The 17,021-nt window shown below is 43.2% G+C and overlaps 1 protein-coding gene across 8 annotated transcripts in view; it reads left to right on the forward strand.

Annotated features, from left to right (window-relative positions):
• The window catches only part of magi1b (membrane associated guanylate kinase, WW and PDZ domain containing 1b), a 142,063-nt gene that overhangs the window by 89,465 nt on the left and 35,577 nt on the right, over positions 1 to 17,021 (forward strand). For 6 of the 8 annotated variants that reach the window (XM_018734081.2, XM_029247719.1, XM_029247714.1 and 3 more), the window contains exons 3-7: positions 8,075 to 8,194; positions 11,018 to 11,224; positions 13,079 to 13,295; positions 13,881 to 13,963; positions 15,204 to 15,239. In XM_018734081.2, the coding sequence (XP_018589597.2) occupies positions 8,075 to 8,194; positions 11,018 to 11,224; positions 13,079 to 13,295; positions 13,881 to 13,963; positions 15,204 to 15,239 (663 nt within the window). The remainder of the gene's footprint in view (positions 1 to 8,074; positions 8,195 to 11,017; positions 11,225 to 13,078; positions 13,296 to 13,880; positions 13,964 to 15,203; positions 15,240 to 17,021) is intronic. The other 2 variants (XM_029247720.1, XM_029247716.1) reach the window with 1 other exon arrangement.

Below are 17,021 nucleotides of genomic sequence, written 5' to 3' on the forward strand. Positions count from 1 at the left end.
TTGAATTTGATTGTTTTTTGTTGTTCTACAATTTAGTTTCATTGCATTAGGACAACAGGGGGGTGCGGTGGCGCAGTGGGTTGCACCGCAGTCCTGCTCTCCGGTGGGTCTGGGGTTCAAGTCCCGCTTGGGGTGCCTTGCGGCGGACTGGCGTCCCGTCCTGGGTGTGTCCCCTTCCCCCTCCGGCCTTACGCCCTGTGTTGCCGGGTAGGCTCCGGTTCCCCGTGACCCCATAAGGGACAAGCGGTTCTGAAAATGTGTGTGTGTGTGTGTGTGTGTGTGTGTGTGTGTGCATTAGGACAGGGCCACAGAAGTGTGTCCTTGCTCATCGCCATCGTAATTTATTCTGTTGTCATTTCCCTGCGTCTGCATGAAACATTTTCTACTTTAGAAAGATTTTTTTCTGCTGAACCAAAACAGGTTCTTCACTCTGTGCTGTTGCTGGTTTCATACCAGCAGGTGGTGTACTTGTTAAGGAGAGGGACTCTACATCCTCAAGGTTGCTAGATCAAATCCCAGGAAGAACTTTGCTGTTGTGACCATGACAAAAGTTTTAATCCACATTGCTCAAGTAAAATATACAGCTGTATGGATGGGTAAAATTGTATGTCACTTTGCATTAATTAGAAATAGGTAACATTTCCTATCTATGGGAACTATGTATATCATAGATGCCCTTTCAACTTGAGTAATTTTTAGAAGTCTGTTTACAACAAAGTATTCTTTATTTCGCGTTTGCTTTTGACTTTCTTAATATGCACCTGATAGAACAATGAGAAACAAATTTTTCTGAAAATGAATTAAATGCAATCACCAAAAATTAAGTATAATAAAAACTGCATGTCATAGGTTTTTTCTTATTGGTTACTTTATTTCTAATGTCTGTCAATCTTAGTAGAAATGAGAGAAATTGGTGAACTATATAAATGACAAAAATAATCAGATTAAAGATATTAATAAATTGATAATAAAACCTAATAATTTTATTGTGTTTCTTCAGTCAGCGTGATTGGCTGGCATCAGTAACTTCCATTTCCTTTTTTTGCTGTGTATCAGAACTTTAATCCTTCACTCCTTTTTCTATAATATAAGACTGAATAAAACACTGGAACTTAGTACTTTGGCATTTAAAGTGTGTAAGTTTGTCGGTTGCTATGGAAGTGTGAACAGAGGTTCGGAAGGCCAACGTTTTAGTCAGTAAATGAACCATCGGTTTGTGACTAAAAGGTCCTGGCAGCCGAGGCCTGTGAGAAAAGCTCAGCCGCAGTGGTCATTTAAATCCGAATGGGAGCGCTCGCCGGGTCCTGCACGTGTGCTGCTCCTTAGCCGAGACCGGAAGGAGGCCACTGTCCTCTTGGCCAAAGGACGCGCTGTGGGAGTCTGAGAAGGAGTCTCTTCAGCACGGCTGACATCACTGCGCCTTTGTGTGGAATCAGAATTAATGATGGCGCCTGGAAGTGCGTCCCCTCGCTTTGGCACGGGCTCAGCGCTTTTCCTCGGTCCCGGGACTCTGATTGCACTCGCGCATCCTGTGCGCTTCTGACCGAAGGCATTGTTTGCGAGAAACGGCCCACGTCTCTCCATATGGAGCAGAGTTTACAGAACAAGTGGCCACGCAGTGCAACGGAGGCAGTGTTTGCATAAAGCACTCTTCCTTTTTATCACTTAATTTTTATTTTATTTTCCCACCGCAGCCTGTCAGCTGTCCTCTGTTCGCCATCCTCGCATAGCCGTAAGCAGAGCTTCCATTCAGAAATCACTTCGTCTCACTTCAATCCACTCCTCCCCCTCACATCTTAATGTTTGCCTGCTTATTTGCTTGCTTATTTATTTTTCCACCTATTTATGTTTTGCTGCTTACATGTGTGTACACTAGCATTCAGAAGTTTAGAATCACCCAGAAATTTTTAGGTTTTTGTTTAAAGTTGACACTTATTCACCAAGGTAGCATTAAATTAATCAGAAATCATAGTTGATGCATTAGCAGTGTCATAACATTATCTTTTATTTCATTCCAGCAAAGACGGTACTCTGGCTTCCTGTTTCTTCACCAAATAGGTTTTGCACAGTTTATAAGTACACTTTGGATCGTTGTCCTGTTGCATGATGAAATTTACACCAATCCAGCGCTGACCACAGGAGATGGCAGGATGTTGTAAAATATAATTGTAACCTTTCTAGATTATTATTCCTTGCACTCTCTCTAAATCTCATACTTTACCAGCACCAAGGCAGCCCCATAGCATTACACTTCCTCCGCCATGCTTGACAGAAGGCCTCAAGTACTCCTCCATCCTTTAATTTGCTCTACGTCTCACATATGTTCTTCTCCTTGATCCAAACACTTCAAATTTACTCATCCATCGATAATATTCTTTTCCAGTCCTCCACGGTCCAGTGTCTGTGTTCTTCTGCCCAATTTAACCTTTTTTTATTTGCCAGTTTCAGATATGGCCTTTTCTTCGAAACTCTGCCTCTAAGGCCAGCATCCCTGAGTCGTCTTTTCACTGCAGATGACACTGGTATTTGTTGTGTACTCTTTAAGGAGGCAGCCAGCTGAGGACCTGTAAAGCATCAGTTTCTGAAGCCACAGACTGATATACTTGTTCTCTTGTGCACTTGTCCATGTGCGCCTTCCGTTTTCTACCCTGGTTAAATCCAGTTTGCCCTCTTCTCAGACAGTAGTAGACGATTTCATATAAAATCTTCCTTGACAGTTTGATGCATTATGCAGTAGTCTTTTGCAACATGTCTTCGCTATATTTTTAAATTGATTTAATCCTTGATAATCAAAATAAATCCATGAAAATTCTTTCAAAAACATAAACATTTCTGGGTGATTCCAAATTTTTCAACGCTAGTGTATAGTCATAATTGCCATGTATGTATGCATGCATGTATGTATGCTGCTGCCACTAGAGTTTCCCTGTGGGATTAATCATTTTGTTTTAGTTCCTTCGTTCATTCATTGATTGGTTGATTGATTCATTCATTCAAATGATACCCCTTTTAAATACATTGTAACCATAGTTGTTTTCAGTATACATTTTGCAGAGTCCAGTGCAAGGGCAGCTGGGAAAGCAGAATAATTATACTCTGTGTAATGTAATAATCCTTGTTTTAATGCAATCAGTGTGTGTGTTTGGATGGTTAATTGTTGTGTTGTGCCTTCCTCACTGGTTATGCTCATTATACGTTTCCCTGTGTCGTCACGTTGCTCTGTTTTTACATACATTTTTACAAAAAAGTTGTATTTGGTAGACATGAGCTGAATAATTAATATTTTCATGGAGTTAAGTTTTCTCATTTGAAAAGCAGCTGCAGTTATCAAGTGTAAAAGGAGGCTTTTCGACACTGAGCTCCAGCCCATCTTTTGCAGGGTCCCTCATTCATCTTGTGGCCAGTATGGAGCACTTTTTAGTCCTCCTCCTATCGATATGTGTGAAACATCAGAGTCTGAAAGTGCGTACAGTGGGAATGTTGCAGTGAAAATATGACTTTGGATTTATAAGCAGTCGCTGCGATTCCGTTACATCAGTGATTTATTGTGGCTGTCATCAGAGGGCCGACCAAAGACTATCTTTCATCCAGGATAACTATTTTTATCTGAGCCTTTTTGTTTTTTAAACCATATGCGATGCGAAGAGAAGATGTAGGAGCCTGTGAACTTTGATGAGATGTGAATTCCTTTTCATTGCTGATCTAAGATTTGTGTCAGCACAACTGTGTGTGACAACACTTGTGTATTTGTAGCAGTAATACTGAAGAAGTGGGGCCTTCAGGGGACGTAGTGATTTTTGCTGTTGCCTCTGGGCTTGGAGGCCCCAGGTTCGAATCTCATCCTTAGTACCCTTAGTAACAAATCTGTATAAATGGCTTGATGATAATAGTAATTTGCTTTAGAAAAAAGTATGAAATAAATAAATGAAAATGTTTTTCTCTACATAGAATGAAAGTACAGGTGGTCCCCGATTTACAATGGTTTGAGTTACAATTTTTTCGACTTTATGATGGTGAGCTGGCGATAGACATTCAGTAAAAACCATACTTCGAATTTTGACTTGACTTTTTTTTTTTTTTTTTTTTTTAAAACCCCGGGCAAGCGATATGCGGTGTGATACTCTCGTGATGCTGGGCAGTGGCAGCGATCCACGTCTCCCAGTCTGTCACGCCGTTGTGTTTTGTGCATCCGTAATGATGTCACAGGAACGCTCACCTGTGTCTCTTGCTACTGGTGGGAAGAAGAAGAAGAGGAGGAAGACAATTACTCTTGTGAAGAAAGTCAAGATAATTGCCCAGCATGAAGGCGGCAAGCCCGTAATGGCCATTGCACGTATGCTAGGCTATGATGTTTGGTAGGTAAGGTGTATTAAATGCATTTTCGACTTACAATGGGTAACCCCATCGTCAGTCGGGGACCACCTGTAAAGCCTAGTCTTTCAGACGTCTGGGGATTATGCCCTGTGTGTGTGTGTGTGTGTGTGTCTCCTATAGGGTACACTAACCCTACTGTGTACCTTCACTGTGAAATGAAACACACGCCGCATGCTGGACTTACTTTACATGGCACTCTGACCTTTTCCCCCATGATCCAAGCTCATCTTCATCCAGCCTCTTTGGTCAGGCCTGGTTCCTCAGACTTCATTAATCTTGCGGCTCGTTGGTGCTCCAGCTAACCCTAGTTGTATGATTTTTCAAGGGCATGTTGTGGTGGGCTGCTTTTCTTCAGATATCAGTTGTTTGTGTCATATTTACATTTAATTATTTAGCTGACACTTCTCCAGTGATTTACAATGTGAAGATGTTTACAATGATTTACTATTTATACAGCTAGGTAATTTTTTTATGGGAGAATTGTAGGGTAAGTACCTTGCTCATGGGTCTTACAGGGTTGGGTTTGAACCTGTGACCTTTGAGTCTAGAGGCTGCCGTTCTAAGCACCATTTACCATTTTGTAAGTAATCTGCGGTTCTGCTGTCATTATTAATTAGGTGACACAATTATCCAAAGTGACTGACAGTAGTTGACCCATTTATATAGCTGGATATTTTTGCTGTATCAGTTGAGGGTAAGTACCACGCTGTTGGGTACTACAGCTGGATGAGAGAAGAGGATTTTAACCAGACACCTTCAAGTTCATATCCTGACCGGTTATGGCACCTGCTGGTATATGAAGCTGACACTTGCTCTCTCAGTAATACTGTTAACTGAAACCTCTTGTTTCTGTCATAATTATTGAATTAATGATACAGTTGTGTTGACCGACTGCTCATCTGACTCTTTCCACAAGATTTCCACATTTTTGCGCTCATGTTTCTGCTGTAGTTTGGGAGGCGTTGCCCCGTCTGTGCACATGTGCCGACCGTGGGAAGATCAGCCAGGGCAGTGTGCTGAGTTGCCCTAATGCCCCATCACACATCATCCTACAAACACACATTCCCATACGTTCGAACCGTTGATCTTCCAGCCTCTAAACACTACTCCCCCTGCTGTTTCCTGACCTGGTGTGTCCTCCTCAGTCTCTCTATACTGATGCCGTAGGTCAGTGACTTTTTTTTGGCCTCCCTCAATACAACTTTGTCCCAACAACCCTAAACATTTCAACCTGCCGAGTTAATAGCCAGTAACGTTTTGAATAGTTGTGTTTATTGTCTTAGATGTGAGTAGATTCACACTTTATTATATTAAGTGTATATGGATGTCATTTTACTCAAATATTGTACTTTATTATTCTTTCAACAGACCTTCGTGTTGTATCAGTGAAGTAAAGCCCTGATAACACTGTAGTGTTTCTTTTTCTGAGACCATCCCTTGACCCTCAGGAACCCCATTTGGGTTGTGACCCTGGGTGCGGTAACCGCTGGTACAGGTGGGATAATATTTCTGTGTTTCATTTGGATCAGCGCCACTCCGGTTCATAAAATGTGTCTTATTGAGCTGAATTAAAAACATAACAGAGAACAATGGGATACTGCAAGCACTGCACGGGGACTTTAAGATTGAGTTATTCCGACGCGATTTTATTAACTGCTGCTTTCTAACCAGCTGGTAAAAATGTTTGACAAAGATTGGCAGGGAGGTACAGTATTTCAAAAAACTGCTAATTAAAATCATTGTAGCAATTGCTTTTGTTAAATGTCACTTAAAGCTTTACATGTAATAAATTTTACAGTGTTGACAGAGCTGAGCTGTGAGATTATTGACCATTATTTAGCAGACACCTTTGTCCGAGGCACCTTATATTTATTTACCTGTTTGTACTGGGTCATTACAGGGTAATTTTTACTGTGTCAGTTCAGGGCAAGTACCTTGATCAAGGCTACTATAGCTGGAGCAAAGAGTTGAATCCAGGTTCTTCCGTTTCAAGGTGATGGTTCTAACCGCTTGCCTCCCGGTGCTGGATGTCTACTGTATAACTCTATGTTGTTCTGACAGAAACAGCGTCTCATATGTTCTGACAAGGTACCGCCATAGTCTCTGTCCTTTTAAGATGCTACAGTCTTTTGTCGAAGTTGCTGGAGTTTGTATTTCACCACGGCAAAGTATGTTTGCGATGGTTTATAGCGTGGCCTTAGCCGCAGTAGCATCATCCTGTTGTCCCTGTGCATCACCCTGCTGTCCGGACCTCGGTCTCTGTCCCTTCAGCCTCAGCTCCATGCTCAGTGGAGTCAATAAAAAGGTAGGGTAGGGTAGGGTGGTACTTCATTAGTCTCTGGAGGTAGGTTAAGAAATGAGTCGAAAAACAGTCGCACTTAGGCTTCTGGAGCTGTTCCCCTCCCTGAACTGTGCCTGCATTGTGATGTCATTTCCTGTGTGTTTTTCTCTCCCTTGGTGGACGTCCAGCATTTTTGTCACCTCCGTCTCTCGAGTGGAGGAGGGTCTCTGCATACTGGGGAAACATTTTACTGAAATCGTAAAGGACATTGTGGAGGAATGTTCTCCAAAAAGATGGTGTTTTGGTGTCTAAGGGATCATTTCTGAACAGTAAATGACCACTCCACCCACCCCTTATAAAAAGCACAATTGCTTTCTCATAAACACTATATTGCCTGCATGCACTTGATCGAGTTTTATCTGGGTAGCGGGTATAGTAGTAGTCAGAGCTGCTGCCTTTGCACCCAGGTTTGAATCTCACCTCCAACTGTAGTAACCATCAGCAAGGTAACCCTGGATTCCTCCTGTAAAATTACCCAGCTGTAAAAATGGGTAAATTGTCAGTAACTTAACATTGTAAGTTGCTTTGGAGAAAAGCGTCAGCTAAATGAATAAAATGTAAATGTATTAGGAAGAAAACAGGATACAAGCACACAAGTTTACCGATGTTGGTTTTTCGTTTGCACAACACGGATGCTTTTCAGAGGAATGCCTATATCACAATGTGTGTTTTACATGCTGTACAAGTGTTGTATCTCTCTGTAAGCATCTGCTAAATGAATACATGTCAATATAAGTGATTACTGTGCTAATAAGTTTTCAGACCTACTTGTTTCTTTTATCCCACATACAACATGTCCATATTTTCCGATGATCTTGGTTATCCAACCTAGTGTCAGTCCTGCGTGAATCAGGTAATTGATACTTTATGGTATATTGTTTACCACTCTCTCAGAAGTCATTGCCTGGTGTTCCTTTGTTTTATTATAATGTGCGATCACCGTTCTCTCATTTATTCCTTTAGTTTATTCATTTTGGTGAAGCTTTTCTCCACAATGCTTTAAGGTGCTTAGTTATCTACCCATTTGTACAGCCGCGCATGTTTTATTTACTTTTTCTTTACACTGGAGCCGTTTTAGGATACATCTGCAGGTGGTAGGATTTAAACCGCGGTTTTTTGAGTCCGTCCGTCCCCCCCCCCCCCCCCATGGCTGCAGGTCTAACCACTATGCCATCTGCTGCCCCCCGCAACAATAATAACATTAAATTACAACATTGACAATAAATTCTGAAACCTGTTGTCAATATGAGATTGCAGTAATGTGGTTGTGCACACGAGATCCGTGCGTATGAGAGAAATTTCTTTTTGCTTTTTCCTCTCACAGCTGGTTTACCTTTTTCTCTCTGCGCCCCCCTTCAGGTACAACCCGGCCTCCCAGAGACGGAGAGGTCCCTGGTGTTGACTACAACTTCCTGTCCGTAGAGGACTTCCTCAATCTTGAAAAGAGCGGTACTCTTCTGGAGATCGGAACGTATGAAGGTAAGTTAGACAAGGACATTTTTAACGGCTGACTTTGTCTGACTCTCTGGGACAAGTCATTTGCTTAGTTTCATAATTGGACAGGCAGTCCTTTTGATACCTGTCTGTTAGATGGACAGTAAATTAGGGTAAAATATTAAGAAATACAATGCAAAATGGCAATGGCCATTAATACCTTGTGACGTCACTAACTGTCTCATCAGCAGTTTTGTCTCAATCGTTTTCTTTAAAGCAAAACAGTCCCATTATCTTACTATTTCAGGCTTTTTTTTTTTTTTAAGGAAACGCTGGTAGTAGGACCACGTAATGAAAGTCATACAAGTTACGGCCCACAAAGGGAAGAGAAACTAAAATTGTGATTTTTCTGGAGCAGGGGGCTCCAACTAGCAGAAAATGTGAAGAAAGGGAAACTGACCTATCAAAATGTATTTCTTTGTGGGAAGAATCGTTTCTTGCCCTGGAATATGGTGAAAGTGGCCTGATGTGAACCACATGTATAAGGTTTTTTTCTTCTTTCTGGCTGTAAATCATATTTGCATAGAAAATGTAATTAGTAAACTGATGAAATAATATATTTGTCAACATTTATTTATTTGTCTGTCCCATTTCTTCCAAAATTGGACAGGTGAAGAATTTGATGGGACAGGCGAAACGTAAATTGAACATTAATGTTGAGGACTGCAATTCATCTGAATCTTTAAAACTTACAAACTTTTTCCCTCTACTTAGAAGGACCGATCCCCAGATTTTTTGTTCTCGTGGTGTTGGTGGACACTTCTTAATTAGCCACTGGTGTTTATCTTCATTGTTGAGGTGGAACTTTAATATAGACATATAAATAGAGGGATAAGAGAAGCCAAAGAATGGATTTATGGTCAGCAAGGTGTGTGGATATCGAAATGACAGGTGACATATTGATGGGGTCGTGAACAGTGGGGGTGGAGATGGAATGAGGGACACAATGACCCTGCGATCTGTTGTCTGCTCGTCGCAGACAAAGTCACTTAAGCTTTCGGCGCTGAGGCTAAAGCTGACTGGTCAGTGACCCGCTCTCATATGGTGGAATGAGGTCCCTCTATACTTTAGAGCTGCTGTATTTTTCAAAATACAGGAAGGGTCTCAAAACACCTCCCTTTCAGACCCACTCTCTCCTGATCTTTTGTCTGCTTCATAAACGTGCCTCATATGACCTGGCACCATTACCTCTGTATTTCCTGTCATTTCTATATACAGCTACTTGTGTGATGTGTGCTGGAAAAAACGGTGGTGTTGGACACACCGGCTGTGTTTCAGTAATCACATGTTTGTGTCCAAAGCTCTTCATCTGTTTATGTACTTTGTTTACTCTGAGTTGTGGCATTGCTTTGGAGAAAAGCATCTGTTAAATGACGGTGACACGCAGTGACACAGAGAGTAACGCTGCTGTCTCACGGTGCCTGGGTGGTGCGAGAGGACTTGGGTTTGATCCCCGCTCAGTGTGTGTGGACTTGGCATGTTCTTCCTCTAAAAATCACTGTGTGTGTGATAGAGAGAGACAGAGAGAGTGTGTGTGTGTGTTCCACTGATGTATGGATGAATGACCCAGTGTAAGTAGTTTATCTAGCAGTGTAAGTCACCGCGGTGAATAAGGTGTCTGGGCTGATAACATAGAGTTCATTGGAAGTTGCTTTGGAGAAAAGTGTCTGCTAAATAAATAAATGTAAATGTGACTCTCTAAAGCTAGTTTGTACCTCCTGCTTAATGCTAAAAGTCCCTGTCCTGACATGAACTTAGTCATCCCTTCATCCTGCTCCCTTTTACCCTGTTGGTATCATCATTCCAAGCCAGGAACAGCGTACCTCTTGACCAGCTGCTCTGTTGTGCTCGGGAATGAACATTCATATGTAGTTTACGTGGGGGGGAGGCGCAGTGGCGCAACGGGTTTGGCCGGGTCCCATTCTCTGGCAGGTCTGGGGTTCGAATCCTGCTTGGGGTGCCTTGCGATGGACTGGCATTTCGTCCTGCGTGTGTCCCCTCCCCCTCCAGGCTTGTGCCCTGTGTTGCCAGGTTAGGCTCCGGTTTGCCGTAACCCCACTTGGGACAAGCGGTTTCAGACTGTGTGTGTGTGTGTGTGTGTGTGTGTGTGTGTGTGTGTGTGTGTGTGTGTGTGTGTGTGTGTGTGTGTGTGTCTACATTTTTTCCTTCGGCAGACACATCAATGTGCTGTTCTATTGAAGCTGGAGGCTGCAGTGGAAACCCTTTCCTCTATCAATAGCAAATTGCTGCAGATATATGCAGGCACTTTTCACAAAAATTGAGTCCAATCATAGATTTTTTTTTAAACAATATACGTGTGCCTGTTTTATAGGATAATTGAACCTCACCTCCCTGAGAGATTTTAAAACGCTGCCTCATTTTGATTTCTGACTACTTTTCAGAAGTCCCCATGCCCGCTTCCAGGCCTTTAACAAAGAGTTTATTTTTGACCACAGCGGGGGTTTCATGCGCCCGTGGGACAAAAAAATGGATAATCATTAACACTGCAAACAGAACAGCTATTCACTGACAGTCAGGCTCCTATTAACTGAAGTGTTTGCCTCCCAGTTTGGCCGCCACGCCTGTTTTGCATGCGCTGGGGCCCCCGAACAACGGCGCTTCTCTTCCCGTGTCTTCAATAATGTGAGGAAAATGCGCTCAAACTCCCAGCCGCCGCCAGTACAGTAGAAAGCAGTTTTTCTTTTCCAAACCAGCACCGCTCCTCTGAACACAAAGACCCGGTAATTATAAAATATCCCCTTCTCCCACCTTTCTGTTGGAGCAAGCCAATCTCGCTCTGTTGCCTAGGTAACTATTATGGGACCCCGAAGCCGCCGAGCCAGCCCCCTGGGGGGAAAGTGATTAGCGGTGATGCTCTGCACGACAGCCTCCCCGGCTCGCAGCACTCCACGCCCAAGCGCACCAAGTCCTACAATGACATGCAAAATGCTGGAATAGGACCTGCGGAGAACGACGACGATGACGAGCTCCCTGAAATGAGCAGCAGCTTCACAGGTAAGGGCCCTGCTCTGAGTAAGAGCGCCACCTGGCTGACAGCATATGACACGCAGTGCCTCGGGGGCTCGGGAATCGCTGAAGTCTTCTGCCGAGACGGCTGCATACGATGGAGGGTGGGGTGGGGGTGGGGGGACTTGGGAGGGGGTTTCATTTTCATTATACACTGCGTTTTACAACCAAACACAGGGCCTTGTTGCATCTTAACATTAATTATTCTAATTATTTTCAAAAATTATCTTAATCAAAAATTAAATGATGTATTTAAATATTGTTTAAATACAGATTATTATGTATTCAGCTTACTTTTGTCTAAGGAGACTCACGAGGTTAGGTTTGTACAAAGCAAATGTGTTTATTAAGTGTACAAGGTAACTTTCTGATAATGCTTGTTCGGGGTAAAATAGTTTACAAAATAATAAATGCAGGTATTTACAGTTTCACAGGGGTTTGTGTGTAGTTTTTCACTTTTCTCTGTCATGGAAATAACATTTCAGCTCAGATTTGTGTGTATTGTATTTTACCTCCAACCGGAAGGGTAGAATGATGTTAATGGGGTACACACACACACACACACACACACACACACACACACACACACACACACACATTTTCAGAACCGCTTGTCCCAGACGGGGTCGCGGGGAACCGGAGCCTAACCCGGCAACACAGGGCGTAAGGCTGGAGGGGGAGGGGACACACCCAGGACGGGACGCCAGTCCGTCACAAGGCACCCCAAGCGGGACTCGAACCCTAGACCCACTAGACAGCAGGACTGTGGTCCAACCCACTGCGCCACCGCACCCCCCCGATGTTAATGGAGTATTTAATGTGATTTTAATGATAGTACAAAGGATTATATTATTCTCATTATTCTTTTTGCCTCAAATAAGGAACGTGCAGCTAATTTTGCTGCTACAAGTGAACTCACTCTGTTTCTGACTTGGTTCTATTTGATCTCATCTTCAGAGGGAGGCTAAAACTTTTCTAATATGATTTGTAGCTGAAAAACTTTACAGCCAAAGGCTTTTTCCTCAATGTAAAATCTCAAACTAGATGTGCGACACGCTTTATGTTAAACACGTTAATGTATCTGTCCTTAGAGCAACATGAAGCATTTATACCATACTAGTACTGTACTAGTATTATACTATTACTATTATTCCATACCGTTGTACTGTTACTATTAAGTTAGAATGTTCAGAATGAGTTTTATTGGCTAGTGTGTTGATGCACACAAGGAATTTTCTGTGGTTCTAGGTTCCTCCAGTATTTACAGACAAACACCTGACGCAGAATAAATAAATAATATATTTAAGCATATTTATATGTAACATATTTACAGAATAAAATTACAAACACAAGAGTAAAATTAGTAGTATAAATACAAAAAAAGAACATCATAAGTAAATTACAAAAGTGGTTGGATAATGTTGCGCTGACAGGAGACCTATAGAGGAGTGCTAACTGTTCATGAGAGTGATGGTCTGAGGGGAAAAAAATTGTTCTTCTATCTTTATTTTCCCCAAACTCCAAATGCTTGTGTTTGAATTGCTGCTCCAAGACGTACGATTAAGTGTGAACAGGTCGTGTTCTTGGTGTGGAAGCAGACTGCTCCACCACACATCTGTGCTTAGTTTGTATCTTCTCTGGAGGAAACACCATTTCTACCCCCTTTTCCAACTTTGAGCTGTCCTGCGGAAGACGGCCGGCTGCAAGCCGACGATGTTGGCGACACGTGACTGTGATACGGGGGTCAGGGCACCGAAGGTTACTATACCTGGTGGGGGAGCGTGGGGTCGTGATGACCGAGGGAGGGACTGGACCCTACTCTTCTGGCCTGCCTTTCCTCAGGTGACTCGAGTGAACCGGAGGAGCAGCCCCACGTGCGACCGTTCGCCCCCCGCGACAAAGCCCCTTCGTACACTCTCAACAGCGCCCTGTCGTCAACCACGGACAGCTCGCAGCAGACTCAGAGCCACCTGCATCCTCCCGAGGAGGACCCTCTTGGACCACTGCCCGACAACTGGGAGATGGCCTACACAGAGAACGGGGAGGTCTACTTCATAGAGTACGTGTAACATGGCTTTCAACCCTTCCAGCAGGTGGCGTGGCAGAGTTCACATGCAGTCATTAGTTCAGTCATCAATTTAAAGAAAAATCTCCTATTTCATGCAATCAGCCACTGTTAATTTAGGAGATTATGTGCAGAAGGGGATTTTTGATTTTGGCTTAACTTGTAGTAAAGTTCAACTTTAACAATGGAGTCAGCAGTAGATGCTGTTTCATTGTGTTTCGTTGCCCTTAAGTTTGACTGAAATGTTGTAAGTTGGCAACAGGATCAGATGTCTTTGTTTCTTGTATCCTGCTGTCATGGTCCACGTGGTGACATTGCAGTCCTGCTGGAGACACACCGTTTCCTAAAGTTGATATTGTTACAGTGGGGGAGGTGTCCCTTTTTTAAATAAATAAAAAAAAAAACATTTGTTAATCTTAGAAATGGTTTCATTTCCACTCCGTAAAATACTTTGATACTTCATATTTGATTGTGTCTTTTTTCCTTGGCAGTATTGGTAGCTGTTTGTCTTTTTTTTTTAAATCTATTAACCAATTTTTCAGTCAGCTGGAGTTTGAATGTCTCCCGCTCTGTCCTCAGCCACAACACAAAGACCACCTCCTGGATTGACCCCCGGTGTCTGGAGAAGCCCCAGAAGCCCCTGGAGGAATGCGAAGATGATGGTAGGGCACGACGCGCAAGTGGAGATATCTCATTACTACCTCCGTTCAGTTCATGACCATTCCTCATTGCACCGTCATCCAGTCGGCCGTAGGTGGCTCTCCCGAGCCGCCCGAGAGGGGTCCCGTCGGTTGCCTATGAGCGAGAGGCCTTGGTGTCCTCAAGGACTGGCAGGATTATGCGCGTCATTGTGCATCAATAAATAATTCCTTGTTCTTCGCAAAAGAGCTCCCGCCCATGAAAAACACTGTGGATTAGAAGACACCATAATTTTATCAGTCCCCCCTTCACATTTTTCCCTTGAAAATGATGGAACAAATCCAGTTTGGTCGGCTTCAGTAGGGTGGGTGCACTGCACTGCCTCTTGGGCCATCCAGAGCCCATGAGACATGAGACAAAAACAATTACAAACATAATTAGAAAATAATTAGGAAAGTCACACTCATAGGCTGCAGGACCTTGGCACTGTTAAGTTGTCACCTAAAGGGTAAAAGCAGGTAAAGAAGCAGCAGTCCCTGTGCTCTGTGTCTACTGAATAGTTTGTTATAGTCATAACTTTTACACAGAAACAAAATTACAAATGTGTTTGATGACTTTCTTGGACAAACATAAGTTGGAAAGAAATAATGCAAAACAGTAGTAGTAGTAATAATAATAATAATAATAAAAGTGGATAGAAGAAATTACATAATAACCCAAAAAACCTCAGCTTGCGGTTATAATGCACAGCTCATAACACAGTCCTCATTCCCCACAGCTTGATGGCACATACAGCCCTGTGTACTGCGGAAAGTAAAAGATGTCTGTGCATTTATTTCCCTCGTCCTGGTTCACAGGGGCAGCGCTGCATGTGGGTTCAAGAGCGTAGCTCCCTGCAAAGTTCTATGCTCTTGTACCTCAGAAATGCAGGAGACTGCCCCCTTCTGGCCAGTCGGGGCACCCCCCCCATAAGCCGCTTAGTGACAATCACTTCCTGCTGCTGCTGTTTAAATGCCTGTAAACTTGTGATTTGTAAGCATTTCTACATTTTTGTTGCTGCAGGTGGCCAATTTGTTGACATCTTTAATTTTGCTCAAGACAAGTCCTGTTAGGTTTCATTCGCCTGGGTCTCACTCTCTCCCCTCTTCTCTCGCTCTGCCCGTCTCTCTCTCTCTCTTCTCTGTCTGTCCGTTCGTCTGTCTGTCTCTCTCCCTCCCTGTGTGTGGTGCTTTCTGCTCACTTGCCTTCTTTCACTTGGAGAAGAAGGGGTACATACTGAAGAGATGGACAATGAGCTAGGTAGGCACCTCCTCTGGAGGAAACCGTAGATGTAGAACCTGGTCCGTGCGCACTTCCCTTCCCAGGAGGCCCGTCTCCTATTCTGACCCATGTCTGTGCTTTGTGATCATCCTGACGACAGTTGATGAAGGTACTCAATCATCTGCCTCATCTTCCCCGCACCCTTAATGTCATATTTATCATGGAATTTACAGCCACCTGCCGGTCGATCAAGGTTCCAGTTTAAAACACGTGCAGTTTGGCTTGCTTCACCATGGCAACCGTATGACGGCATCGAGTGTTGTACAACAATGGTGATTGAACGTGGCAGAGGAGTGTTGAATTTGTTTGACTCTATAGCAGAAGGCCTTGTTAACATTCCAGTGGTAATTTCTTGATTCCAGTATTTGTGAACAGACTTTTTTTTGTATTTTTTTCCCCCTTGCTGATTATTTCGTTGATTATATGGCACTTCTTTGCCACTTTAAAATGAAACATTTACCTGCTCATTCCAGTGGTAGTTGTAGTGTAGAAGTAGAGTCAAAGGACTCGTGTTCTAACTATATCAAAATTAGACCCTCTTGGAAGTGTCTCACCAGTGATTAATTATTAATTCCCCCAATTTCATAGTTATTAGTAACTGATGTTTTTATTACCTGGCATTTAGTCCAGGTGTAGGGTCTAGGTGAAGGCATCTCTGCTAATTTGGGGTAGTTCCACTTTTCTGAACTAGATGATTTGGACACAAAATAACATGTAAGTGATGTCTGCTGGTCATTATGTTCCGTGTCAGATTCAGGGTGGGCCTGGGTGTGTGTGTGTGTGTGTGTGTGTGTGTGTACACACACACACACACTGTATATACACGTGTCTGTGTGCGCGTGCGCATGTGTAAGTGTGTGAACTCCAGCCAGTTCGTTTAACTTAGAATGGTTCAGTTAGTCCATTTTTAGCCACATACAACCTTTTAACGTTCTTCTTCAAACATCTCACACTGGTGGTCCTCAACTTACGATTTGGTTCCATTCCAGCAACTTTGTCTTAAGTGACAAACCCTCTTATACTCGCTTATATGAGCCATAAGGATATATAGACAATGAAAATGCATGAATTTTAAGTTGTATAGGAGGGCTTGCTTTATTTTAGTTTTTTCACAAAATTCACAGAACACACACACACACACTGTCTGAAACCGCTTGTCCCGAGTGGGGTTGCGGTGAGCCGGAGCCTAACCCGGCAACACAGGGCGCAAGGCTGGAGGGGGGAGGGGACACACTCTGGACGGGACACCAGTCTGTTGCAGGGCACCCCAAGCAGGATTTGAACCCCAGACCCACCAGAGAGCAGGACCTGGCCAAACCTGCTGCGCCACCGTACCCCCCCCCCCCCCCATACCTAATAAAGAACAGTAATAATTTAAATTATTTTTAAATCAGCTTTATTTTACTTTTTCCTTTCAGCACAACCAGAACACGCCCCTTTTTTTTTGCTTACTAGACATCGTAAATAAGAAGTAAATTGAAGGGAATCACAATCAGTGTTTTGTAGATGAAATGCAGCCACTGCTGGACACCCAACCGCTGATTGAGAGCCAAACAATAACAGATGTGGATGTTATTGTGCAGCAGGTGGAGGGGTTGTCCTAGATGTTACGAATAAGCATCGGGAGTGAAAAAGAAGGTTATTGAGACGGTCGTCATAAGTCACATATGTTGTGACTTGAGGACCACCTCTTGAAGAAAAATTGTCTTGAAGAAAAATATTTTGACACATGGCATCATAATAATAATGTGCAGCTGAAAT

This window comes from Scleropages formosus, chromosome 22 (genome assembly GCF_900964775.1).
Source record: "Scleropages formosus chromosome 22, fSclFor1.1, whole genome shotgun sequence".
Classification (NCBI taxonomy): domain Eukaryota; kingdom Metazoa; phylum Chordata; class Actinopteri; order Osteoglossiformes; family Osteoglossidae; genus Scleropages; species Scleropages formosus.